The sequence below is a fragment of the Saccopteryx leptura genome, chromosome 6 (assembly GCF_036850995.1).
Source record: "Saccopteryx leptura isolate mSacLep1 chromosome 6, mSacLep1_pri_phased_curated, whole genome shotgun sequence".
Taxonomy (NCBI): Eukaryota; Metazoa; Chordata; class Mammalia; order Chiroptera; family Emballonuridae; genus Saccopteryx; species Saccopteryx leptura.
The window spans coordinates 3,044,637-3,071,214 of NC_089508.1; the positions used below are offsets into that span (position 1 = coordinate 3,044,637).

At 52.9% G+C, this 26,578-nt stretch overlaps 1 protein-coding gene across 1 annotated transcript in view; it reads left to right on the forward strand.

Moving 5' to 3' along the window:
- Positions 1 to 26,578, forward strand: part of CDC42BPB (CDC42 binding protein kinase beta) — a 104,712-nt gene that overhangs the window by 35,065 nt on the left and 43,069 nt on the right. The window contains exons 2-6 of the mRNA XM_066343939.1: positions 8,918 to 9,009; positions 12,603 to 12,686; positions 18,534 to 18,629; positions 23,388 to 23,536; positions 25,810 to 25,903. Coding sequence (XP_066200036.1) covers positions 8,918 to 9,009; positions 12,603 to 12,686; positions 18,534 to 18,629; positions 23,388 to 23,536; positions 25,810 to 25,903 — 515 coding nt within the window. The remainder of the gene's footprint in view (positions 1 to 8,917; positions 9,010 to 12,602; positions 12,687 to 18,533; positions 18,630 to 23,387; positions 23,537 to 25,809; positions 25,904 to 26,578) is intronic.

Below are 26,578 nucleotides of genomic sequence, written 5' to 3' on the forward strand. Positions count from 1 at the left end.
CCACGCAGAGACTCGTGACCTGGAGCCACTGCCTCCCTGACGGCAGCTTCAGGGGGACGGGCTGCCCTCGGCAGGAGGACGGACACTTCTAGGCGGTGTGGATGTTACTCAGTACCGACAGAGCAGGGTGGGGCAGATGGCAGGGACTTGGGAGAATCAGTTGGAAGCAAAGACGAAGGAATGTGTGGCTGACCAGAGTCAGGCCCCACACTGGGTCGGGACCAGGTTAGCCGAGGCGGGCAGGTGGCCTTCCTGTGTTGGCAGCCTGCTGGAGTGAGGTCTTTCCTGGGACAGCCTCCCCCCCCCCGCCTCTCGGATTTTCACTGCCTCAGTCCCAGCCTGGCTTGTCTTCTGAGTCAGAGTATTACGAAAGGGTTTCCCTTTCAGTCATCCAAAGTTGTAACTTACATTCAATGAAAAGGTAATGTTTGTTCCCTTCACGCCCTGGGTCTTGGTTGTGGGCCCGCGTGGAAGAGCTCATCCTTGGAGAACTGTCTGGGAGCCCCAAGGGCGTCCTGGGACACAGCTTTCTCAGCCCTGAGAAGCATTTGTGACCGAGGCCCTGTGAAGGAGGGTGTTCTGTCATGGAACAAAAGATCTTAGTTGTAAAACAAAACCCAGTGAGTGTAATTGAAGCGGATTGTTCAAACACTTTATGACAGGTGTCCACCCTCTGTAGGTGTGTCAGCAGTCCCAACTGTGAGAGTAAGTTTCAGGCTGTTTTTGGAACTAGAACTCATGCCACGCTCGTACCTGTAGACTTGTGGTTGCTTTCCTGGCCACACTCGTCCTGAGCCTGCTCTCAGCTCTCGGCCTGTTTTACAGTTCTAGTGGGGACTGGGCCGTGGTGCCCAGCAGGCACTGAATCGTGCCCTGTCCACTCGTTCTGCCTGGGGCCACATTCTCTGGTCCTTGGCGTGCGACCCGGGCCCTTCCTCCCCGCGCAGGAGATCAGATGTGTAGCCTGTGGGTGTGCTCCTGGCTGCCAGCCGAGGGGCCAGGGCTCTGGGCCGCTGTAGGTCTCCATCCTGTTGTCTCATGATGGGGCCAGAGCAGTAGCCGGCAGTTGGTAGAGGAAGACTTCCTAGGAGTGGAGACCCACACCATGGGGTAGGGTTGTGCTGTCCACGTGGGAGGGAGCGTGTCCCTTGTCTCCTCTGCATGGCACTTGGCCTGTGGAGCCTCTGTTTCTTGTTCAGTAAATGTATTGTTTGCTCTGGATCATTTGTAAGGCCCTTTCCAATCGATGACCAGAGTCGCTAAGGCCGAGACAATAGAGGACTGACTGACGGGGTGAGCAGTGCGGTCCGGTCCAGAGGACGGTGGTATGTGCTGGAGAAGGGCACAGCGGGACTTCCCGCTGCCTTCCGGGGCTGCTGCCCTGTGACACAGTCCACTTTCCTCAGACTGGCCCTCCCTGGGCACTCCGGCCAGCGGTCTTAGTTCCTCTCTCGGTGAATAAACCAAAGTGGGGCATCAGGTTCTCATTGCACCACAGTTTCCTTCTGTCTCAGCCATGGGCCTCCTCCCGGGCCGGTCCTCCGTGCGGAGCCCTTCCTGTTCAGGGAGCACTGGGCCCTGGACTAGGGCTGCGTCTGGTCGGTGATGGGGACAGTCAGAGGTTCTGAAGGGGACAGTCTTAGGGTGTGGAGGAAGGAAGTGATAAGGAGAAGTTTATCCTAATAAAAGTTTAGCTGTCCAAGAGCTAAAGTTTTATTCAGTCTTTTTTGATGGGAAATACCCAAAGTTGTTGAAAATGTTCCTACCCTAGAAAAAAACGCAAGCCCTTCTCGTAGAGAAAGTCACCTTTCCGGACGACTTGGTCGTTGGGCACAGTCGTTCTGCCCACCGTGTTTGCTGGGACCCCATCGTTGTGTGTGGCTGGGGGAGCAGTAGTTCCCCAGGTGGGGTGGGCCCGGCCTTCCTGAGCCTCTGTCCATGGGGGGGAGGGTACGGTGGGAAGGTGCAGGGAAGGGCCTGGGACAAAGCCGCCCTCTCTTGTCTCTCCAGGTGCTGTCTGTGTCACCTTGAAACTTGAGCAAGTGAACATGGCGGGCTGCTCGATTTGTAGAATGTTCCTTTAGTTTAGGTTTGCTTCCCGTTTCCTTGCAGTTATGTTCAGGTTATGTAACGTTGGGGGGGAAATCCTGTTGGGCGATGTAGGTAGCGTCTGCCAGACCTCACTGTAAAGTCACTTACTTTCTTGTACAATCTGGGAGGGTTTTGTTGGGATGTACTTTGAAACTACTATAGATAACTACCCATTTCTCATCAGTTTTTAAGTTGATTTATTAACGTCACTGTGGACTCCTGGTTTACTCTCTTATTGACTGGGTGATACCCTGTGACCATCAGTAGCTTTGGGGACTCACCGTCGTTCTTTGAGCGCTCTCACTTTCCAACACGGTGTTCGGGCTCAGCCTGTCCTTCCCTGACCCGCTCTGGGCGGACTGAGCAGTCCGCTTCCTTTGCTGCAGAGTGGTGTTGGGAAACCAAGCTCTGACACTAGACACACTTGTTGCGGCGTTGCTGCCTCCGGGCCCCCTCAGTGGGCAGAGCTGCACCGTCTCTGGGTTTTTGTATCCACGTATATCGAACGCCTAAGTTCACACCGATGCTTCCGATTTTCATCCAGCGCACTAAGGTTCCTGCTCCCTCAACCCATCGCTCCTCTGACAGTGAGGAGCCTGGCTCCCTGCACCTGGTCACTTCCTGGCTCAATCCTCCTGTATGTGACAGACCTCCCATCCCCACTCTCACCCTGCGCCCCAGCGCGATGTCCTCCTCCCCTGGCATCACCTCTCTGGGCTCCGACCCCTGCTCCCTGTTGGGCTCAGCCCAAAGGGCGCATTGAGGGGAGACTGGAGGGCCTGAAGGAGGGAGCGGGGACTTGAGACTTCCAGCCTGCCCCCTCTTCCGTTGAGCAACACCCTGGCCACCCTTCTTCCTCCGGGCAGCAAAGTGCTCTCCAGTAGTGGGTGGCTTATCCCAGTTTGCTGATGTCCCATGCTTGCAGAGACACTGGCCTCAGCTGGCTAGCACTCCCTCTCCACCATCTGGGCCGCAGCCCGAGGGGCTCGACGTTGAGTTTAGACACCTCAGTATCAGCCCCAGCACCCAACCCTAGGGGGTCAGACTTTCAGCAGCACTGAGCCCTTTGCAGGTGTATCAGAAATTCCAACCCTTCTTTTTGGTTTATTCTGATTCTGTGACTTCCAGCATCTGCCACCTTCATGATAATTTAGTATTCGCTCTTTTAGTTACTTAGTTGGTAGTTCTTTATGTTAAGTTTTGTTTTTTCAATTAACTGGTGTGGTTTCTTTCTCTTGACTCTGCCCTGTCCAGATGGCAGGGTCAGTTTTTCTTTGTGTTGACACTGATTGCCACTTACCTATTTGAAATGTCACTTTCTCCTTCCCCCTGCTGAAGTCCTGTCCATCTTTCTTTGTCCTCTCCTATAAGAGTGATTTCATGGCCTTCTCAGTACCTGTGTGGTTCGCACTGTGGTTGGAGTTTCTGTTCTGGTTTAGCTAATCAGGCTTAATAATTCTCACACATTAGTACAGTGTGTTTGTTTTTAGAGACAGAGTGTGAGACAGACAGGAAGGGAGGGAGAGGGTGAGAAGCATCAGCTCGTGGTTGCTTTCATTTTAGTTGTTTATTGATTGCTTCTCCTACGTGACTGAGTCAGTGACCCCTTGTTCAAGCCAGCAACCTTTGGCTCAAGCTGGCGAGCATTGGGATCGTGTGATTACCCCACTCAAGCCAGTGACCCTGTGCTGACAAGCTGCCACTCAGAGCCCATGACCTTGGGTCCTCGAACCCGTGACCCTCACGTTCTGGGTCGATGCTTTGTCCATTGCACCACCACCGTACAGTGGTTTACTGTGCCCTTAGAACTGTGTGGAAATATTTAGCATTTTTTAGAAAAAGTCATCTTTTCCTTTCAATACTTTTTAGTGCTGTCTATTTTTAACAGTGTTCATTCACATAATTTTCTGTTTGATTCTCTTAGTTTCCTTTTGAAGCTTGCATCTTGGGTTTGTTTCCATGTTCCTTCTCCTGTTTGTCAGACTGGCCCTGGGAAGTCCATGTCCCTCCATCTGGGGAGAGTTTTGCAGAACTGTATAAAATGCATTAAGCAACAAAATATTGTCAAGAGAGGAGGAGGAGCACTTGATGAGGAAGGCCTGGTTGTTTAAGAATGATTGATGTGGAAAGAAAAGAGGTGGAGGGAGGACATTCAGGCTGCAGCCTTGGCACAAGGTACTTCTCTTGCCTGCCTCTACTGTCACTGGTTTTTGAATCGTTTTAAAAATTGATTTTAGAGAGGGGAAAAAGGCAAGAGACAGAAATAGGATGGGGGAGAGATGAAGAGAGCATCAACTCATAGTTGAATCACATTAGTTGTTCATTGATTGCTTCTCATATGTGCCTTGACGGGGGAGGGGGGGGCTCCAGCTGAGCCAGTGACCCCTTGCTCAAGCCGCAACCTTGGGCTCAAGCCAGCAACCATGGAGTCATGTCTATGATCCCATGCTCAAGCTGGCAACCCCGTGCTCAAGCTGGTGAGCCCGTGTGTAACTTGGCAACCTCGGGGTTTTGAACCTGGGTCCTCAGCGTCCCAGGTTGATACTCTTATCTACTGTGCCACTACCTGGTCAAGTAAGTTAATTATTTAAAAAGTTATTTAGCAAAAAATAGGATTGAATAAAATCTTGAGTTGATAACTTTCTAAATAAGCTTTAATAAAATTTGACAGGAAAAATAGATTGATTCAGTATTCTTAAAAGTAACAATTTTTATAAAATAAACATAGCATACCAGTGACTGCATAGCTCAGTTGGTTACAGCATTGTCTTGAAGCACAGGGGTTGCCAGTTCAATCTCTGGTCAGGGCACATTGAGGAACAGATCAATGTTCCTTTCTATTTCTTCCTCTCTCTCTCCCCCTTCCTCTCTCGCTAAAATCAATAAATAAACATATAAACAAATAAGCACAGCGTAATCAGGGGGAAAGGCAGGAGCAGAGTGCAGGAATGGTGCTCACAGCTCTTATGTCTGAGGAAGCTAGAATACTGCAGAAAGACAGGGACAGGGTCAGTGAGCAGAGGTCTTGACTGGACAGCTCACACGAGGGACTACAGCCAGCGTGAGAGCCTGAGCCTCCCCAGCACCCAGAGCTGTCGAAGGAAGGGGGGTGGAGTGGGTGGCGTGGGGGGGGGGGGGGCGACAGCTGACTCAGGAGATGGTTTGGAAGGAGGTAAGGAGCTGAAAAGAATGTTAGTGCCCTTAGGAGAGTGCTGGAATTCATTCTAAAAATTATTTTAGCATAATAAAAAAGCTGTGTGCCTGAAAATGTTCAATACATATTTCTTTACCATAAGAAAATAATTTTGAAAATTAAATATATAACCAGTGTTTTCAATAGATACATGATTTTCAAGTTGTTTGTTTGCCGGCGCAGTGACATGATAATTGAGTAGGATAGAAGTGTGAGAATATAAAGAATAAAATAAAAGCGGAAGGAACACACACTGTGTAAACACTGAGTGTGTGTGAGCAAGAATGGAATGGGAATGTGGACTCATACAATGCAGTGGTTCATGGTTCAGTGGTGGGGGATTTTCTTTCATTTGATGAATGTTGCTGTTTGGTTTGCACATTTAAAACTGTCTCGCAAGCTTTGTGAGTCTTTGGGGTTTTGCAGAAGCATCCAGAATGTTGTGTTGAACCACTGCCAGAGTGAGTGTTTCTACAGCCATAGTGCATTCATAACTGGTTGGTGTTACTCCTTCCCAGATGCTCCCTCTGGTCATAAACAGAACTCCTCCGATTAGCCAAGATTGTTTTTCTTCATGGTAAAATGAGAGGTTCCATTTGGTTCTCCCAAAAGACACCAAGAGAATTTGTTGTCTTCAGTGCTATTTAAAACACAGATTTTCATTAGGAATTTTGGGAATGGTTATTTTTAGTGATGTTTGAAAGATAAAGAGATGGATAAAGACCTTTAAGTTCTAGCTCAGGGTTTTCTTTACCCAGACCTTTAAAAACAGTCATGGCGGCCCTGGCCGGTTGGCTCAGCGGTAGAGCGTCGGCCTGGCGTGTGGGGGACCCGGGTTCGATTCCCGGCCAGGGCACATAGGAGAAGCGCCCATTTGCTTCTCCACCCCCACCCCCCTTCCTCTCTGTCTCTCTCTTCCCCTCCTGCAGCCAAGGCTCCATTGGAGCAAAGATGGCCCGGGCGCTGGGGATGGCTCCTTGGCCTCTGCCCCAGGCGCTAGAGTGGCTCTGGTCGCGACAAAGCGACCCCCCCCGGAGGGGCAGAGCATCGCCCCCTGGTGGGCAGAGCGTCGCCCCTGGTGGGCGTGCCGGGTGGATCCCGGTCGGGCGCATGCGGGAGTCTGTCTGACTGTCTCTCCCCGTTTCCAGCTTCAGAAAAAGAAAAAAAAAAAATATCATGGCTTGTGTGCTCTGTTTTCTAATCTCTGCTGATGGACACTTGCAGTAATGGAGTGATATTCACTGTCAGCGGGCACCAAGAACCTTGGGGGGCTCTGGCTGTTGTCACCGTGATCAGTGAGCTGTGGGGATCAAACCTTAGTAGGCTTAGGCAACCATTTCAGGAGAAACAATGTAGAATTAGGTTAACAACATGGTGCTTGCCCTGGCCAGATAGCTTGGTTGGTTAGCATATCGTTTCAAAATAGAAATGATGCAGGTTCTATCCCTGATCAGGACACGAACAAGAACAGATCAGTGTTTCTATCTCTGTCTTTTTCTCTCTTTCTCCCTTAAATAAAAATAAAGACACACACACACACACAAGCGTGTGCACATACACGCACACATACTCGGAGCTCAGAAGTACAGAAAGTGTTAGATGGCGAGGTTTTCCCCATTGACTTGAGAGAAGGGAAAGGAGAGAGCAAGAGAGAAGCAGCAGCTCCCTGTTATACTCATTCTGCACCCATTCATTGCTTCTCATACGAGCCCTGACCCGGGCTCGAACTGCAACGTTGGGGTGCAGCCAGTGCCCCCAGGGTCAAGCCAGTGACCCTGGTGCTGTGGGGCAATGCTCTCTCCACTGGGCCAGCAGCCAGGGTGGCAGGGTTGTTTTTTGGAGAGAATGCAGGTGTCGGTAAGATAAAACAGAAAGAGCCCTTGTACATTTTGCCCAGTTTCCCCCAGTGGGAATGTTTTGCAATACAGTGGAAGACTTGAAAAAGAACTGTACAGGAAAGATACAAGTTAGCAGAAAGCATACGGATTTAGGCCTGAAGGTGAAAATGATAACGGGAGTAAGCAATGTCGGGTGACTAAATGGGTGTCAGACTGTGGGTAGGATGGACGGTGGTCTGGGGTCCAGGAGTGTGGCTTCTGGTCCTGGTGCTGCCACCTGCTCTGTGTTCCTGGGAGGAAATCACACAAACTCTGGGGAGTGGTTTTCTGGGACTGCTGTGATAAGTTAGCACAGACTGGGCACTTAAAAGGGCAGAGATTTTTTTCTCTCTCACAATACTAGAGGCCAGAAGTCCAAAGTCAGTGGGAGCAGGGCTGTGCTCCCTCGGAAGGCCCTAGGGAAAGACCACTTTCCTGTCTCTGTCAGCTTCTGGGGTTGTAGCAGGTGGGGCACAAAAATAATTGTCCTCCCACATTCTAAGCTGTGCTAGCTGGGCTGGTGATCAAACTGACATGAGACACTTTAACGGGAGAAAGCAGTCCGAGATCTATCGCAGGTGCACCTGCCCGGGCGCTGGAAGACTGGCTCCGCGCTGCCGCAGGCAGTTGAGGCTCCTATGCCGTTCTGGACTAAGGAGAGGGAGGCAGGGGTCTGGCTTCCAGAGGGAAAGCAGGTGATGCACAGGTATAGAAAGAATAAACGTAACCAGCTTCCAGCTGGGCCGCCAGAAACTAGGACCCAGGGACGTTCAGTACACGGGCTGTGCTGGACTCCCCCCTGGCTGCACTTGGTTCCCACTGGGATGCTCAGGTGAGCCCCCTTTCCTGGAAGTAGGTCTTTCTCTCTGAACCCTAACAGGTAAGGGAGGTGGGCCAGGGGATCTCCTGAGTCTTTGTTTCTTAATAACCAGCTTAGAGTAAATATTCCAAAGGGCACACTTTGGTATGGCAACACGGGTCTCCTACAGCAGCAGCCTGGTGTACCTGAATCACTCGGATCCGCGCCTGCACCTCCACCTTCCTGTGGCCCTTTTCCCTGCGTGTCCGAATTCCCTCTTCTTTATATGGACGGCATGCTTGTTGGATGTAGTGCTCTGCCCATTCCTGTTGTGTCCCCATCTCAACTGAGTACATCCGCAAAGACCCCACTTCCAACTACAGCACGTTCACAGCTTCTGGGTGGACATGATGGGGGGGCACTATTCAGCCCAGTGCACTACATTTTTCTCCTCCTAAAATAAGGGCAGTGATGGAATTAACTTCAGAGTAGCCGTGCAGGACCCATGAGCGCAGCGTGAAGTGCGGCGACCAACCGTGAGAGGCACCACCTGGTTACCAAGCCCGCCCCGATGTTTTTCTAGAGACCGTCCCCTGACCCCCAGCTGCCCTGGGGCCGCCAGGGAGCGCAGGGCTCCTCAGGGACAGGAGCACGGCTGGCAGTGGCTCAGGAAGCAGTCGCAGAGTGGTCTCGCCTTCCGTGATTTTTACCAGAGTCTCTGTTGTGACGGTATTTGTTAACAGATACTGATGTGTAGTTGTTAACGACAAACATTCACATTAATTCAGCGTAAAGGCTGAAACTTTCCAGGTGGCAAACACTTTTTTAAGTATTTATTTAAAAAGTAAACATTTTTTGTTTCTATAAAACGTATAGCTTACTGGATACTCCAATCAATTAAATTTTTATACGGTATCAGTTTATTAAATTGTGAATTTTGCTTGTTTATATTTATAGCTAAGCCATTTACACAACTGGTGAAGGAAATGCATCTTCATCGAGAAGACTTCGAAATAATTAAAGTCATCGGAAGAGGCGCTTTCGGTGAGGTAAGATGAGCCTCATTTTATTAACTGCGTGGATCGCCAAAACTACGCCTAGCAGGGCTGCGGCCTCACGCCGGCTCTGGGATGGAATGTGCAGGGTGGGGGCGGGGTCGAGAAGATGGTAGCACAAGGGTGTGTGGTGGTGAATTACCCCAAACATCGTTCAGGCCAGAATAGTTCCTTACAGATGGACACGTTTTTTAAAGATCTGTTAATTGAAAATATTCTTAAAAATGCACAAAGGATAAAATTACAGGCGTTTCGATTACTTGTGGCCGCTCCCCCCCCCCCCCCCCCCCCCGTGCCAGCTGTGAGTCTGTCCCCTCTGGCGCAAAGGCTGGAGTCACAGGCCGCCTGCACGCATTACGGGCGCATGTCCTCCCTGCCCAGGGCATGGCTGTGCTGGGGCGTGGCCTCTGCAGATGGCACGCTCCCCTCCCAGCTCTGTCCACAGCCTCCTGGCGAGGGCACAGGCGGGTTCAGTCAGTCGCCTTCAGACTCTCGCCTCTCAAACTTTGGACACATGAACTCCTGAACCCAGGTTCTGCCCCAGCTCTCCGAGGCTGGGGAATGGAAGCGCTGTGTCCCATCACAGCAGCGTGCGTGCCCTGCCTGAGTGACCCAGCTGGGTGTGGCCAGCCATGAGACGGCGTTCACGGAAGGAAGCAAGCAGCAGGGTCACCAGAGCGCGTCTTCGCTCTGAAGTGTCTTATGTTACTTCTGAGTTGGGGCAAGACCAGCCATCTATCTTAGAAAACACGGCTCTCTTGCTGGTTCTTGTTACAGACACGGGGGCCCTACTCTGTCTGCAGGGCTTCCTCAGAACACATGAGCACGCCTGTGGGCGAGCCTGCCCAAAGGGGCAGGGCGGCTGGGTGCTGTGCCCTCGTCTTCCTCGGAAGCTGCATTGGCCTCCAATCAGACCCCGGCCTTAGTCCTTTGACAAGCTCCTATCTCTTGACCTTTCACCTCGCTGCCCCCACCCAGCCCTGCCTTCCAGCCCCCCTTCTCCACCCCGCATCCCTCAGGGTCAGTCTCGCGGAGGGTGGGGAGGGGAAACAGCACCACTAGAGGCTGCTTGGTGGCAGCCTTGCCCTCTGGGATGGCAGCTTTTCCCAGGGCCACCCCAGGCTGACTGAGCTCCACGTTTGCCTCGGTACTAGCCTGGGTCCAGGTCTCCTCAGCCACTGTCAGCTTACTGTGGCTTGGATGGGACAGGGCACGCACCGTCTTTATGTTTTTGTTATTTTAAAGCTTTTTTTAAAAAAGATCTTATTTATTGATTTTTAGAGAGAGAGAAGGTGGGGGAAGAGTGGGAAGCATCAACTTGTGGTTGCTTCTCAAATATGCCTTGACCAGGCTGGCCCGGGGTTTCAAACCAGCAACCTCGGCATCCCAGGTCGACCCTTTATCCACTGCGCCACCACAGGGCAGGCAATGTTTTTGTTATTTTAATATTGAAGTATAATTACATATAAAGTGCCTAGATCTACGTGGACATGTTGAATTATGGCAGATGTCTGTACCTCTGTATCTAGCACCCCATCGATACAGAGCATCTCTATTCCCTAGAAAGTTTCCTCCAGTTGCTTTCCAGAGTCCCTTTTCCCATAAGCCCCACCAGTCCCCAGGCAGTGACTTTCCTGATCACCAGCAGGAGGGAACTTAGTTTAAAGGAACCACAAGAAAAAACTGAGTTCTGCGTAGAAATAGAAATAACCAATCTCTGAGCTATAGGTAGTTCTGTAAGGTATGGCTTTTGTTTAGTGAGAAGGAGGAGGAAGCCTGTTGAAATGAAGCCTGGCTCAGTTCCGTTTAGACTCACATGAATTGTCAGCCTTGGCCCAGGAGCTGTGCCCAGCCCTGGGGCTGAGCAGGGAGCAGGGCCTGGGCCCCTGCAGTGCACGGCACTCCCGGTGTCCATGTCAGTGTCCAGGAGGGGCAGGAGAGCGCCAGGGCCGGAGAGAGGCCCCCTTTTAGGAGGAAAAAGAAAAGAACGAGAGAACACTGCTGTGCCCAGATCGTTCAGTTATTTTTAGTGCTGTTCTTTGTCAGAGAACTTGATGCAAAACTCAAGTTTTCTGCATTCGAAAGAAGGTAAGAGTGACCGCCTCCACATTCCTCTGAATGGAGAGAGAATTCCTCACCCAGGCCTGTGCGGAAGCCCTCCACTTCTCTCCTTTCCTCTCGCTCCCTCTCAGGCGTTCCGACCATCTCTGTGTCCCACGCGCACTTCAGCACCCCGGTTCGCCCTCCCTGCCCCGGGCCTGGGCTCCACACGCCTGGGCTCCTCACACCTGTGCCCCTCACACGCTCCTCCGGCCACTTGGCGCTGGTTCCAGTGTGGGGACCCTGCACACCTCCCTGCCATGGCTACAATCTTAGATTCTGTAGCTAACCTCATGAACCCACCATTGCTTCCTGGGAGATTCTCGGAACCACGCGGCGACAATGGGCCAGCGTCAGCGTCTCTGTCTCTGTTGGCACCAAGCAGTTCACAGAAATGAGGACACTATCAGTGTTGGGACTGGAAGCGCTCTTCGTGGATGTCTCTGATTGGATTATTCTTTCCTAATGACTGCCAGGGCTCACACCAGGGGCATATTCCTGGGGACTCCCCATCTTCAGAACCAGGGAAGATTATATTGATTATGACTGTCATTATAATATAGTCTTCAAAAGCATACACCTGAGGGTGAGACTCAGCCACTCTTTAGGCATATTATTTAACACTCCTGAGCCTCAGCATCTACATCTGTAACCCATGGATGCTGGAAGTACCCACTACCGAGAATTGTGGTGAGGAGCTACTCCGTGCAGGTTAGCTCACGTGAGGACCTTGATGATGTCTCTGTGTGGTGCATGGTGTTTAGAAAGCGAGGAAGTAGGTAATTGAGTTTCATACCTGCCGTGTGGCTGCCTGCCATTGGCAGCAGAAAGGCCTGTTCTCACAGAAGTTACTGTCACTGCCTGTTGTAGCTTACAGTTTTTTGTGATGGAGACTTAGGGCAGTGACTTAGGACAGTTGATTGTGTAAGGTACAAAGTGCCATGTGATGGTACAAACATCGCATCTGGTGCTAGTGGTGATGGAAGAGTTCCTTCAGAATTTGGCAGGTGGCATGTGAGTTGCAGTTTGAAAAATATAGCTGACGGCCAACATGCTGGGTGCTAACTGTGTGTCTCACCTCATTCTGAGCGTGTTAAATGAGCATGTAAGTGAGAGGTGGACACCTGACCGTCGGTGGGGCGAGGAGGCGTCAGCATAGGGTGGCGCCTCTGTTGCAGGGAGGGAAGCTTGGGAGCCATGGACACATTGTTTAAGTTTTATTATGAAACTCCGCAGACACACCCCAAAGTAGAGGACAGTCAGCCTCCTGCGCACCCAGTGCTCAGCACTGAAGTTGTTCTACCAGTGGTGGGAGTGTTCAGGCTGCTGTGTGGCTACAGTCAAGTTTTGATGCTTGAGAGGGTAAATCCTCATTTACATAGAAAACTTGACTTTCCTTAGTTCATTTTCCAGGGTTCCCTGGCAGTTAAGATTTCACTGTAGTTTTATGAAAATGCGCCTTTGTGAAACTTCCATTTGTTTTCCAGGTTGCTGTTGTCAAAATGAAGAACACTGAACGAATTTATGCCATGAAAATTCTCAACAAGTGGGAAATGCTTAAAAGAGCGGAGGTAGGTGTGGTGTCAGCAGAGTTTCATTGAGAAGCACCGTCCTCACAGGTCTGGGCCTTCCTTCCTCGACTGCTGTGAGCTGCTCTTTCTCATCCGACGTCAGCTCCACCCGGGGCCCACTCCTCTGCGTTGTGGCATGTCCCCTGCGGCCCTCCTAAGAGTCCCCCTCAGTCTGTGGGCCAGAGACTGGTTCACTGTCAGGGCAGAGCCAAGCTTCCCGGAGTGTTAGGCATTTATCTTCGTTCTGCTCCACAGGCAGAAGGAACAGTTGAATTCAGAGCCTACTTCAGGACAACAGTGTCTATGTTCCCTGTGAACAGCAGTCAGTGGCTCCTGCTTGGCAGTTTAGTCCTCTTGTTCTTCCCTCCGTGTGCGTCCCTGCAGCCGCTGCTCACGCCCGGGCCCTCTCCCCGGCCCTGTGCTCAATTTCTGCTGGGATGGGAGGCCACCTAGAGCCCCCACGCTTTCTCTGGGCATCTCCAGACTCACCACCAGCACCTCCGCCTCCGTCTGCCTCCCTTCCATCCCCCATTCCTCCACCGCCCCAGAGCCAAGAAGCCTTCCTTTCCCGGGGCGTGCTACTAGATAACCAGCTACTGCTTTGCCCTCTCCGACCTGCCCAGCACCTACCCTCGTCCTCATGTGTGACTGGCCCCGCCAGCATGCCCTGAGTGCCCTGTGCCACCCAGTCCTCTGTCTGTGTGGCCCATGCACACTGCCCTTCACGACAGAGCTACCGTGCAGGCCCTTTATGGGCAGACCCTCCCTTCTGGACTCGGCCACCCCTGCTTTTGGAAATTCCTCCTTTGGTTTCTAGTCTCTCATCCTATTACTCTAAATCATCCTTGTCATTTTAGATGGCCCTTTCCTTTTGTTCTGCAATTCTCACCTGCCCGTAGTAGCTGCTGCCTTGGGCAGATAGCAGAGCAGTGTAAGCCACTTATTTCGGTGGGATCGCTCTCCTGACCTTCATGTTGTCACAGCTTGGTGGGTGGGCATGCTCACCCCAGCGTCCCACCAGGGTCCACGTCCTTGTGTCTGAGCCACAAGGGCTCTTCTCCTTCTGCACAGCTCCCCCCCTGCAGTGGCACCCTGCAGGAAGTGTCACCCCCCCCTTGTTGCTCAATAAGTGCATGTGTTTGTCTGTGTAATGACCAAGTTTGCACTCACCTGGGCTCAAGAGGTTGGTGGCCCATGACTGCCTCAGCCCCTCTCGTTCCACAGCTCCCCCCCCCCACTGTGCTGGCCTCCACTCTGCCCCCCCCCCACTGTGCTGGCCTCCACTCTGCACCCCCCTACCTACTGTGCTGGCCTCCACTCTGCCCCCCCACTGTGCTGGCCTCCACTCTGCCCCCCCCACTGTGCTGGTCTCCACTCTGCCCCCCCTACCTACTGTACTGGCCTCCACTCTGCCCCCCCCCTACTGTGCTGGCCTCCACTCTGCCCCCCCTCCACTGTGCTGGCCTCCACTCTGCCCCCCCCACTGTGCTGGCCTCCACTCTGCCCCCCCCTACTGTACTGGCCTCCACTCTGCCCCCCCCACTGTGCTGGCCTCCACTCTGGCCCCCCCACTGTGCTGGCCTCCACTCTGCCCCCCCCTACCTACTGTACTGGCCTCCACTCTGCCCCCCCCTACTGTGCTGGCCTCCACTCTGCCCCCCCTACTGTGCTGGCCTCCACTTTGCCCCCCCCACTGTGCTGGCCTCCACTCTGGCCCCCCACTGTGCTGGCCTCCACTCTGCCCCCCCCACTGTGCTGGCCTCCACTCTGGCCCCCCCACTGTGCTGGCCTCCACTCTGCCCCCCCCACTGTGCTGGCCTCCACTCTGGCCCCCCCCCCACTGTGCTGGCCTCCACTCTGGCCCCCCCACTGTGCTGGCCTCCACTCTGCCCCCCCCCGCTGTGCTGGCCTCCACTCTGCCCCCCCCCGCTGTGCTGGCCTCCACTCTGCCCCCCCCCACTGTGCTGGCCTCCACTCTGCCCCCCCTCCACTGTGCTGGCCTCCACTCTGCCCCCCCCACTGTGCTGGCCTCCACTCTGGCCCCCCCACTGTGCTGGCCTCCACTCTGGCCCCCCCACTGTGCTGGCCTCCACTCTGCCCCCCCCACTGTGCTGGCCTCCACTCTGCCCCCCCCCACTGTGCTGGCCTCCACTCTGGCCCCCCCACTGTGCTGGCCTCCACTCTGGCCCCCCCACTGTGCTGGCCTCCACTCTGCCCCCCCCACTGTGCTGGCCTCCACTCTGGCCCCCCCACTGTGCTGGCCTCCACTCTGCCCCCCCCCCCCCCCCCCCCCCCCGCTGCCTCGGCCCACAGCCCTTCCTGGCATCACCAGTGGCACTTGGGTGGTTGCAGGGACATCTGCGGGGACGCAGTTCTTCCGTGGGGAGAAGATGTAGCTGCTGTTACCTGAAAATGGGGATGGGATAAGGTGTTTGGGGGAAAAAATAGTAGGAGCACATTCCATTCCAGTTCATGTTTTTATCAGAGTGAGGGATTCATCAGAGAAGACAGCTGAGCCATAGTCAATAGGACTTTTTATGTTGACCTCCATGTGCACGCGCGCGTTATAAAAGTCCCAAGGTTAGGGAGAGGTGATTTTCTCCTTGTCATACCACTTAGCATTTATGTAACTGTCATGCTGAGTACTTAAGAGTAACTGTTGCTTGTTTCATTCAAACCTGATGACACAAAGCTAGAAGTCAGCAAGAGCGAACAGTGGGAAAGTTACAAAGCAGTATAAGGTTGTAACTGTAGACCAGGGTGCCTGTTAGCTCAACTTTCTTGGTCCTTAGAAAAAAAAAAACTATAAAAGCTGCTGAAACAGAACTGCTAAATAACGCGTGCACCCCAGTTTAAGAAGGGGCTTGACTCTGAATACTGAGAGGTGAGTGCTGGAGAGCCCGGAGCATCTCCCTGGAACCAGTTCCGGGCTGAGCTGACCCCTGCCCAGCCCTGGGCTCTGGGCCCACTGGCTGTGGGGGTGTGGTGGCCCCAGGACACTAGCATGTGCTAGCTGATGCAGGCCGGGTCAGGTTCCTGTCTGCACCTCAGGAGCAGACGGGCACATCTGCCTCAGTCATCTCTTTTTGAAAGAACTTTTTAATGAAATTCAGCATAGTAAAATGTGTAGGAAAAGCAGGCTCTGAAGGTCATAGTGAGACTCAAATGCAGGAACAGGTAACACACACTCTGTCTAGTGCCCTGCCCGCCAGGCCCACCATCAGGGCGCTTTTATTTTTGCAACTTTCAAACATAAGGAGTGAAAATCTTATGTTAAATACTCAATAAAGAGGAAGTTTTATTATAATTTATGTCAAAAGTTTGGTTACTTTTGTCTTTAAAAGTGCCCCTTTGCTCCCCCTCAGTTACTCCCGCCAACTGCAGGGAGCCACTCTCCTGTCTTCTTCCTCTGTCCCTCTTTCTTTTCTCCCTTTTTCATTTTCCACTTCCTCTTGGGCCACTGCCAGCGTGTTCTCCATCTGTGGGCATGTTCTGTTTTGTTTAGTCACTCACTTATAAGGAACATTATAGAGTATTTGTCCTGACTTACTTCACTGAGCACAGTACTCTCTGAGACCCTCCATGCTCTTGCAAATGGCAAGGTTTCATTTTTCATGGCCGAGTAATATTCCATTGTATATATGTACCACTTCTTCTTTATTCATTCTTCTGTTGATGGACACTTGGATTGCTTCCATATCTTGGCTATTGTAAGCAGTGCTACAGTGAACACAGGAGTACATATTTTGCTTTGTATTAGTGCTTTTTTAAAATACTGAGACACGGAATTGCTGAATCATATGGTGGCTGTATTTTTAACTTTTTTGAGGAGTTTTCTGCAGTGGCTGCACCAATTTGCCATCACACCAGCAGTGTATGAGGGTTCTTTTTTCCCCCACATCCTTGCTGTGGTTACTTTTAAATATGGATGCCACCCATGTACTAAAGGTCTTTTATTTATATATATATAAATTTTCTTTTTCCCAGTGAGAGGTGGGGAGATGGACAGACTCCCGCATGTGCCCCAACCAGGATCCAGCCAGTGACCCTCCATGGCTGCGGGAGGAGGAGGGAGGAACAGAGAGAGAAGGGGAGGGAAGGAGAGAAAAGGGGTGGAAGAAGCAGATGAGTGCTTCCTGTGTGCCCTGACCGGAATCAAACCTGGGACTTCCACACGCCGGGCTGATGCTCTACCACTGAGCCAACTGGCCAGGGCCCTAAAGGTCTTCTAAAAATTTTTTTTAAATTGATTTTTAGAGAGAGAAGGAGGGGTGAGAAGTTAGAAGCATCAACTCGTAGTAGTGGCTTCCTGTATGTGCCTTGACTGGGCAAGCCCTGGGTTTATATCAACTGCACCACTACAAGTCAAGCCCTAAAGGTCTTTTAGAAAAAATAGAAAGCCATAGTATCTTCTGGCCTGGCTGGATGGCTTGGTTGGTTAGAGCAGGGGTCGGGAACCTTTTTGGCCTAGAGAGCCATGAACACCACATATTTTAAAATGTAATTCCATGAGAGCCATACAACAACCCATGTACGTTACTCAATATCCAATAAAAATTTGGTGGTGTCCCGGAGGACAGCTCTGATTGGCTTCTGCCACCCGCAACCATGAACATGAGTGATAGGAAATGAATGGATTGTAATACATGAGAATGTTTTACATTTTTTTTATTTTTTTTATTTTTCTGAAGCTGGAAACGGGGAGAGACAGACAGACTCCTGCATGCGCCCGACCGGGATCCACCCGGCACGCCCACCAGGGGCGATGCTCTGCCCCTCCGGGGCATCGCTCTGCGGCGACCAGAGCCACTCTAGCACCTGGGGCAGAGGCCAAGGAGCCATCCCCAGTTCCCGGGCCATCCTTGCTCCAATGGAGCCTTGGCTGCGGGAGGGGAAGAGAGAGACAGAGAAGAAGGAGGGGGGTGGGGTGGAGAAGCTAATGGGCGCTTCTCCTATGTGCCCTGGCCGGGAATCGAACCCGGGTCCCCCGCACGCCAGGCCGACGCTCTACCGCTGAGCCAACCAGCTAGGGCCTGTTTTACATTTTTAACGTTATTATTCTTTTATTAAAGATTTGTCTGCAAGCCAGATGCAGCCATCAAAAGAGCCACATCTGGCTTGCGAGCCATAGGTTCCTGACCCCGGGGTTAGAGCGTTATCCTGATGTGTAGAGGTTGCTGGTTTGATCTCTGGTCAGCACACATACAGTCCCCCCATCTCTCTCACTGTACTCCTTTCCCCCTTTCTCTCCCTCTAAAATCAGTTTTAAAATGTTTTCTACCCATATGCTTGCTTCATTCAGGCCATCATTCTTCATAGTAGAACCCTGTTTTACATAATGTGTGCATCAATATCTTGCAGATAAATCAGGTTCCTTAGAAGTAAGACACTCAGATCAGTGAGGAGGTGTGTGCCCACCTGCAGCCACATGGCTGCACCACTGGTCTGTGACAGGGGCAGACATGTGGAGTGGCAGCATCTCGGCTACCCCAGGGAGGCCAACCAGGTAAAGAGGTCAGGCAGTGCTGGGTGGGGGCAGGGCAGCTGGGAGGCTGTTGCCCACTGCCCTTCTCCCCTGTGAGCCAGTCGAGTCTGGTGTGGCCGTAGAGATGGAGTGTGTGGAAGGGTAGGCGCAGACCCCTGGTGGCATGGCACACTGGGCACAGGAGCAGCAGGGAGTGGATGCGCTCAGCCTTTCAGCTGGCGCAGTGTGGCCTGGGGACACAGTGTGCATCTGAGTCAGGGAGAGGCTGTCTCGGAGCCTGTCACAGCAGGGACCCCCTACTGAGGGCTCTGGTGCAGGATAGGTAAACAGGCGGACACACAGCTTTCCCTTGTTCCTTGCAGACCGCTTGTTTCCGGGAGGAGCGTGACGTGCTTGTGAACGGAGACTGCCAGTGGATCACCACCTTGCACTACGCCTTCCAGGACGAGAACTACCTGGTATGTGCCGCCATCGCCACTCCTGGGCTGTGACCGTTCCTGTGCGGTCCCCGCAAACAGGGAGACAGCTGGGGACTGACATGGTTTACATACATGATCTGACTCGATAAAACAAGGGTTTGCGACAGTATGTTGTATTAGTCAGGTGGGTGTTTTTTTATTTTATTTTATTTTTAAATTTTTTGTATTTTTGCTTAAGTTGGAAACAGGGAGGCAGTCAGACAGACTCCCGCATGTGCCCGACCGGGATCCACCCGGCACGCTCACCAGGGGGCGACGTTCTGCCCATCTGGGGCATCGCTCTGCCGCAATCAGAGCCACTCCAGCGCCTGAGGCAGAGGCCACGGAGCCATCCCCAGCGCCCAGGCAAACCCTGCTCCAATGGAGCCCTGACTGCGGGAGGGGAAGAGAGAGACAGAGAGGAAGGAGAGGGGGAGGGGTGGAGAAGCAGATGGGCGCTTCTCCTGTGTGCCCTGGCCGGGAATCGAACCCGGGACTCCCGCACGCCAGGCCGACGCTCTACCACTGAGCCAACCGGCCAGGGCCCAGGTGGGTGTTGTTTTAGAAAGACTTATGACATTCTATGCTTGTTTTTCTCTGATCACTAGATAACCTGATCATTTTGTTCTCTGGGTTTATTACATTTAAATAAACTGGGGACTTAAAATGGTTTCTGTTTTGAATAAGAACAAGAAATCGCTGTGGGGACTGTACGCTGAGGGGACGTGTGCCCCTCGGTGCTGGGCCTGGTCCTCCCCAGGGTCGCACGGGCTTCCTGGAGGCCTCCTGACACAGCTGTTTGGGTGACCCTTCATCCTGTGCTCTTGTCATCTGTGTGTTCTTCTTGAGCTCACTTTCATTGTTGACTAATCAGCCCTGACTCACATGTGTGTGCAGAGTTGAGCGTGGATCCCAGTAAGAGGACAAAACAGGGAACAGACCCTAAGCTCAAGCCCCAAGTGAGTCGTGAATGCAGTGTTAGCACTGTCATTCTGAAGCTGACTCTCCAGGTTTGCCTAACCCTAAAAGGGTGCACGCTGGCAAGCTCGGCGGGGGGTAGGGTCTCAGCCTTGCTCTTCTGGCCACGCGTGACTGGCAGTGGCCACAGGGACTTTGAGCGCTACTGCGACCATCGAGCAGGGACCTGAGCTGTGTTCTGTCTCACAGCTGATCGTGTTCTCTCTCGGTGCCATGTCCATCTGCAGCGTAATGTAGGCTGTTATTTTTGTTTTTAAAAGTTTTATTTATTTATTTATCTATCTATTTATTTATTTATGAGAGAGAGAGAGAGAGAGAGAGAGAGAGAAAGGTGGGGGGAGGAGCAGAAACATCAACTCATAGTTGCTTCTCATATGTGTGTGGACCGGGCAAGCCCAGGGTTTCGAACCGGCAATCTCAGCATTCCATATGGATACTTAATCCACTGTGCCACCACAGGTCAGGCCATAGGCTTTCTTTTATTCATCTTTAAATAATCTTTCAAATATCCAAGAAATGCTTTAGATTCAGACATCCACAGTTAGGTAAGATGGTTTGTTTTACTTTTATCTGGAATTGAAAATACCCGTATTTGCTTTGTGCTGATTGAGCACTGTCCTGTGGGTCGTGTCTCGTGTCCCAGTGACCCGGGAGTTAGGCGTTCACGGTTTTCATCACTTTATAAAGGGGTGACTAGGGCAAGGAGAGGTGACAGGCAGGTGCCGGCTCTGCCGACAGCCCTGTCCTGCCGCTCTGGGGCCTCCTCCACAGGGACCCTTGCTTCCTCGGTCGGTGGAGCTGCCCTGATGGACCGTCTCCAGTTCCTTTCCTGTTTTCATAGGAACTGAATGAGGTTTCTAAGGCGTGCTCCGCAACACGGGTCTTACAGAAGGAAATGTGTTGTTGTTGTTTTTTGTCTGTGATATTTTTCCTGAAATCAGCGTGGTGTGTAGGTCTCTAAAACTTCTGCTTGCTCTGAGTTGAGCTTGTCAGGGTTTCCAGCCAAGAAGCCATCTTCTTGAGTTTTGGATTTGCCCGGTTAGAGAAGTACAGTGAAAACGATGGAGAGAAGGGGTAAGGGCTCTGGCACTTCCAGTGTGGGAATGTGGACCCTGTGACAGCTGGCAGCCGGGCTGGGCTGCTACCCCTGCCTCCGCCAGTGGAGTAGGTAAGCAGGTTCTGTCCCCGCCGCCAGAACAGCGCAGGCCCCGCCCTGCAGGGAGACTCGGGGAGCAGGCCCAAGGGACGGCTGCTGGGCTCCTGTTGGGCCACCCTGCAGAGCTGGTTCATTTGTGATTTCTGTAGTGCATTTCTAAACTCAGCATTCCAGAAAAATTAAACCTGCTCTACCAGTAACTAAAAGAGTGTTCCTCACTGACTTCACTCACTCTGTGTTATATGACGGGAAATTGGTGGTGTTCTTATTCCAAATATAAGTGTCTGTTTGCTGGCTATATGTGCTCTTACATTTTGCTTTTCTTACACGCCTGTGTTCACGGTGCCCATCCCCACGTGGGCACGGTGGTGATGCATTCGTTGCTTCCCTGTAGGTTGGTAGGGAGACGTGGAAACAGTGCGGTGAGGCGGGACGTGGTGCCTGGCCCTCTCCTGCTGCTTTCTCTAGGGGCTAGAGACCCTGGCCGTTCGTCCACCTGGCCCCCCTCCCCCTCGTGCGTCCACGGGCAGGATTCTTCCTCTGGGAGTCTGCGTCTCTGCCGTGTCTTCCTTCTGTCTGCCGCTGTCCAGGGCCCCTCGCCCTCGCCCCCTCCGGGACCCCGTCACAACTTCCCAGCCCCTCTCCAGACCTGCTCTCGGCCTCCTCCTCTGGTCCGTTCTACACGGGACAGGCAGAGGGAGCTTGGCAGTGTCAGCCGGGCTGCACCCTGCCGGGGCCTGTGGGCCTGGCCTCTTCCTCCACACTTGTCATGCTCCGGCGGCAGGCCTTCTCCTCGCCCTCACACCCGTCTCTCTGTCAGCACGGCCAGCGTCTGCCTGTCACTCTGGCCTCACATCTGCCTGGTGGTCCGGGTGCAGCAGTGCCCGCTGTGGTCTGCCGCGCCGTGGGGTCCGTGTCTTCCTGGCACCTGGCATTCACCTCTGTGCTTGTGTGTGGGCTGTGTCCCTCTGCTGGGTGGTGGCCTCGTGGAGGAGGGACCTGTCGTCTGGGGGAGGCGGTGCCAGCAAGTTCGTTAGGAGAGCACGAGCAAGTGACTGTCCTTTGAAGAGTCTTCTCTGTAGCAGGAGTTAATCCAGGGCTTCTGCCCTTAAACTCTCTGTTAGTGGCAGGGACGGGCCTGGCCCTGAGGCCAAGGGAGGCCTGGCTGAGGCTGCCCTGGGTGGTGGTGGGGACGGCGGTCCGAGAGAGCGGAGGGGGAGCTGGGGGAGTCTGGGAAGCTGAGTTCTGCGGCAGGGGGAGGGGTTGGCGGTGAACACCTGTAGGAGAATGGGGCCTCAAGGGCAGGCCTTCCTCCTTCCCGAGACGGGTCACCGCCTGGGCTTCTTTCTCAGGAGACGCCACAGCGTCACCGTGAAGATGGTGGGTTCAGCTCCTGCTCTGTCGCTCCTCACCGGGAGACTCTGGGCCTCGTGTCCTCACTTGTCGCGATGGTCCCCGTGAAGGTGGCTGGGACAGCTCCCGGACTGTGGGCACAAGCCACAGGGCCTCAGGCGCAGAGCACAGTGGTGGCGAGGAGGTGGCAGCTGTGCCCAGGTTCTCAGTGGTGTCACACGGCTGCTTCTCAAGGCAGCAGTGCTCCCTCCATGTTGACGAGCTGGCTGCTCGGAGTGGAGCCTCCTGTCCTGAAAGGAAAGCAGTTCCTGTGTAGCCGGGACGCCTCCCTCCCCCGTCCCTTAGGCTCTGGCTGTCAGTGTCCTCGTCCTGGTCGCTCTGACCGGGGAGCTGTCCCTGTGGGGTCCCCACAACCCACGGCTCCTTTGGTCCCAGTCTTCCTAGTGCAGGGCAGGGAGCTCTGAGCGGAGGGACTGGCTCAATCTTCTTGGCTGGACCGGGACCCACCGGCACCCGGGACCCCTCTCCTCTCTGTGGCTCCCGATTTCTGCGTGAGCAGCAGCTTTTCTGGTTCTCCCGTAGGGGGAGCCCCTGAGTGCTTGCTTTCAGTTCGTTCATGATACCTTCTTTCCAGCAAGAGCTTCTGGTTTCTCGTGTGATTTTAGCTGGTGTCCTTTTCTCTACTCCCGGTATCGTCGTCCTGTGATGCGAGGGCCTGGCGAGTGACTTTGAAACCCTGTAGAACTTAATGGCCCTTCACGGTGCTTCCGCCTTGGGTTACTTGCTTTTAGAGTGCCTCGTCCTTATCGAACCCTTCAACCATTTCCCGTTGATTAAATGTATTATGTATGGAAGCTTGTTTTCTGTCAGATGCATGACTTAGGATTATAGCATTGCCCTGGCCAGATGACTCAGTAAATAGAGTATCGTCCTGGCGCTCCAAGTTCATGGGTTCGATCCTGGTCAGGGCACATATGAGGAGCAACCAGTGAGTGCACAACTAAATGGAGCAAGTTGATGCGTCTCTCCCTCCCCCTCCCCCTCCCCCCCTTTCCCCTTCCTTCTTCCCTCTCTCAACACATCAATGGAAATTTTTTTTAAAAAGGGTCATAGCAGTATTGTGATATGCCGGGGGTGTGTTCTGATGGGGTCCCTGGACAACAGGGACAGCTGGATGTCCCCCATCCAGGGTCACTGCAGTGGAGGTGTGGTCCTTGCCTGTCAGGTGTCGTGGCGACTAACTGTTCTCTTCCCTCTCTCCCTGTCTGTAGTACTTAGTCATGGATTACTATGTGGGTGGCGACTTGCTGACCCTGCTCAGTAAGTTTGAGGATAAGCTCCCGGAAGACATGGCGAGGTTCTACATCGGTGAGATGGTGTTGGCCATTGATTCCATTCATCAGCTCCACTATGTGCACAGGTAACCACCCTCTTTTGTACTTGATGGAAACCCCATTCGGAACGTTAAAACATCCCCTGCAGAGTCCCTGAGGCCTGGGCCCAGGTTCCAGCTGCTCTGGTGCTTCCCCTGAGCTGCCCTGGTGTAGCCGCGGCCCGGCGCCTGGCGGCCAGGAGGGTTCTGCTGCGCTGGGACTGGTGGGAGAGCTGGTAGCCCCGGCAGCTGGAGCTGGTCTGGCCGTGTGGCTGACATTAGCTCGCCCTCTCCCTGCACACCCCCAGAGCTCGTGCGGGGCCTCCGTCCCACGGTGTCTCCTTTCTCAGCCCCACTTGCTCTTTCCTGCCCATCTGTAGGGTCCGTGGTCTCACAACCCCACAGAACACACAGAAGGACGCTGAGGGTCAGAGGCCTGCGGGGCTGCCTTAGAGGTTTCTTGGGCTCTGTGGGTCTGCTTTTGGGTAGAATGCCGTCTTTTGTTCCCATTTGTTTGTGAGGCTTCCAGCTTCTGGGAGTAGTTGGTCCTGTTTGTTCCCGAGGTGCAGCGTTCTGTCACGTGAGGCCAGCCCAGTGTTTTGTTCGTTTTCTGGCAGTGGGCAGCGCGTGGAGTCTACTTGTGGCTTTTGTGAGTTGTTCTGCTGGGAACATACTTGTATTCCTGTTGTGGACACCCTCCTTTGCTTTCAAAGTTTGTGTTTCCGCCCTGGCCAGATGGCTTGGTTGGTTGGAGCGAGCGTTGTCCTGAAACACAGAGGTTGCTGGTTCAATCCCCAGTCAGGGCACATACAGGAACAACTCGATGTTCCTCTCTTTCCCCCTTCTTCTCTCGCTAAAATTAATAAATAAAAAGTTTAAAAAAGTAAATAAAGTTTGCGTTTCCTTCTCATGCTGTCTGGTCGTAGAAGCTTATTCTGCCATGAAGGAGGGCAGGTGCTCAGTCTGCCCCACTGCCCCGTCCCTGCCCAGTGTGTGCTGCCGGGACAGGAGAGCAGGTGCGTCCCCGACGAGGGAGGCAGACCCGAGGTCACGTCTCGCTCCCCCCCCCCCCCCCGGTTGCTCCGTACCTGGGCAGATGACTCAGTTCTCCATCTTCTACTGAGAGGCACTTCAACTGCTTCGAGATCTTGGCTATTGTAAATAACGCTTCAGTGAACATAGGAGTGCATATATTCTTTGCAGTAGGTAGTGTTTTGGGTTTCTTCAGATAAATTCCCAGGAATGGAATTGCTGGGCCATAAGGCAGTTCCATTTTGAATGTTTTGACTACCTTCGTACTGCTGTTCATAGTGGCCGCGCCAGTCTGCATTCCTGCCAGTGGTGCACGGGGGTTCCCTTTGCTCCACACCCTCGCCAGCGCGTGCTGTTTGTTGACTTATTGATGACAACTATTCTGACAGGTGTGAGGTGGTATTTATAGTGGGTTTAATTTGCATTTCTCTGATGATTAGTGACATTGAACATCTTTTCATGTCTGTTGGCCAGCTGCATGTCCTCTTTAGAGAAATGTCTATTCAGGTCCTTTGCCCATCTTTTAGATTAGATTTGGTGTTTTGGTGTTGAGTTTTATAAGTTCTTTATAAATTTTGGATATTAAGCTCTCATCAGTTGTACCAGTGAGTATGTTCTGCCACTCAGCGGGGAGTCTTTCATTTTGTTGATGGTTTCCTGTGCTATGCAAGAACTTTATAGCTTGATGTAGTCCCATTTGTTTGTTTATTTTAGTTTCCCTTGCTGGAGGCGAGAAGTCAGAAAAAATGTTGCTATGAGAAATGTCTGAGATTTTACCGACCATGTTTTCTTCTAGGATTTTTATGGTTTTAAGTCTAACGTTTGTGTCTTGAACGGAGACCTAACTTGGGGTGGGAAGCACTGTAACAGTGTGCAGGTGATGTGTTGCAGAATCGCGCACCTGGAACCTGTATAGTTTTATGAACCAGCATCACCCCAACACATTGAATGAGAAGAAAAACATTCTCCCTGTCTTTACGAAGTCCAGCTGGCGGGTGCCTGGTGGTCTGTGAGCCGCAGTGGCCTTGCCCGTCCCTCCACCGGAGCCCTCCACACGTCACACTTGCTCCCTCTCCCTTGTTTCCGCTTGTCCTGTTTCTTCCGGAGCTTCCTGCGTGGGCCGTGCTGTGACGCTGTGCACAGGAGTGGTGGTGACTGTCACTACCGTGCTGACTAAACCCTGGGGGGGACTTTCCCAGGCCGCTGCAGCCAACCCGCTGCTAGTGAGGGTGCGGCTCACAAATGTGCTGCGTGGGAATGGCTAACTGATATGTTTGTTTTACTAACAGAGACATTAAACCTGACAATGTCCTTTTGGATGTGAATGGTCACATTCGCCTGGCTGACTTTGGATCGTGTTTGAAGATGAATGATGATGGAACTGTAGGTATTTTTAGTGGAGATTTTCCACTTGGTTTTGGGGTTTGCTTGCAAATAGAAAGGGCTTGAAATTTCAATTTGAGGTACAATTAAGAAACCAAGTTTGCCCTGGCCGGTTGGCTCAGCGGTAGAGCGTCGGCCTGGCGTACGGGGGACCTGGGTTCGATTCCCAGCCAGGGCACATAGGAGAAGCGCCCATTTGCTTCTCCACCCCCACCCCCTCCTTCCTCTCTGTCTCTCTCTTCCCCTCCCGCAGCCAAGGCTCCATTGGAGCAAAGATGGCCCGGGCGCTGGGGATGGCTCCTTGGCCTCTGCCCCAGGCGCTAGAGTGGCTTTGGTCGCGGCAGAGCTACGCCCCGGAGGGGCAGAGCATCGCCCCCTGGTGGGCAGAGCGGCACCCCTGGTGGGCGTACCGGGTGGATCCCGGTCGGGCGCATGCGGGAGTCTGTCTGACTGTCTCTCCCCATTTCCAGCTTCAGGAAAAAAAAAAAAAAAAAAAAAGAAGTTTATTCCTGTTAATTAAGAAGACATGTTTAGGAGACAGTTGAAATTTTGTTTTCGTTTAAAACATGTTTTTTGTGGTTTATGTTTACAAAGTCACACGTGTGCCTTCTCAGGTTGAGGGGTCAGGCCTGCCCAGGTCCCCAGCCCCGGGAAGTAGGGCTGCCCCACACTGAA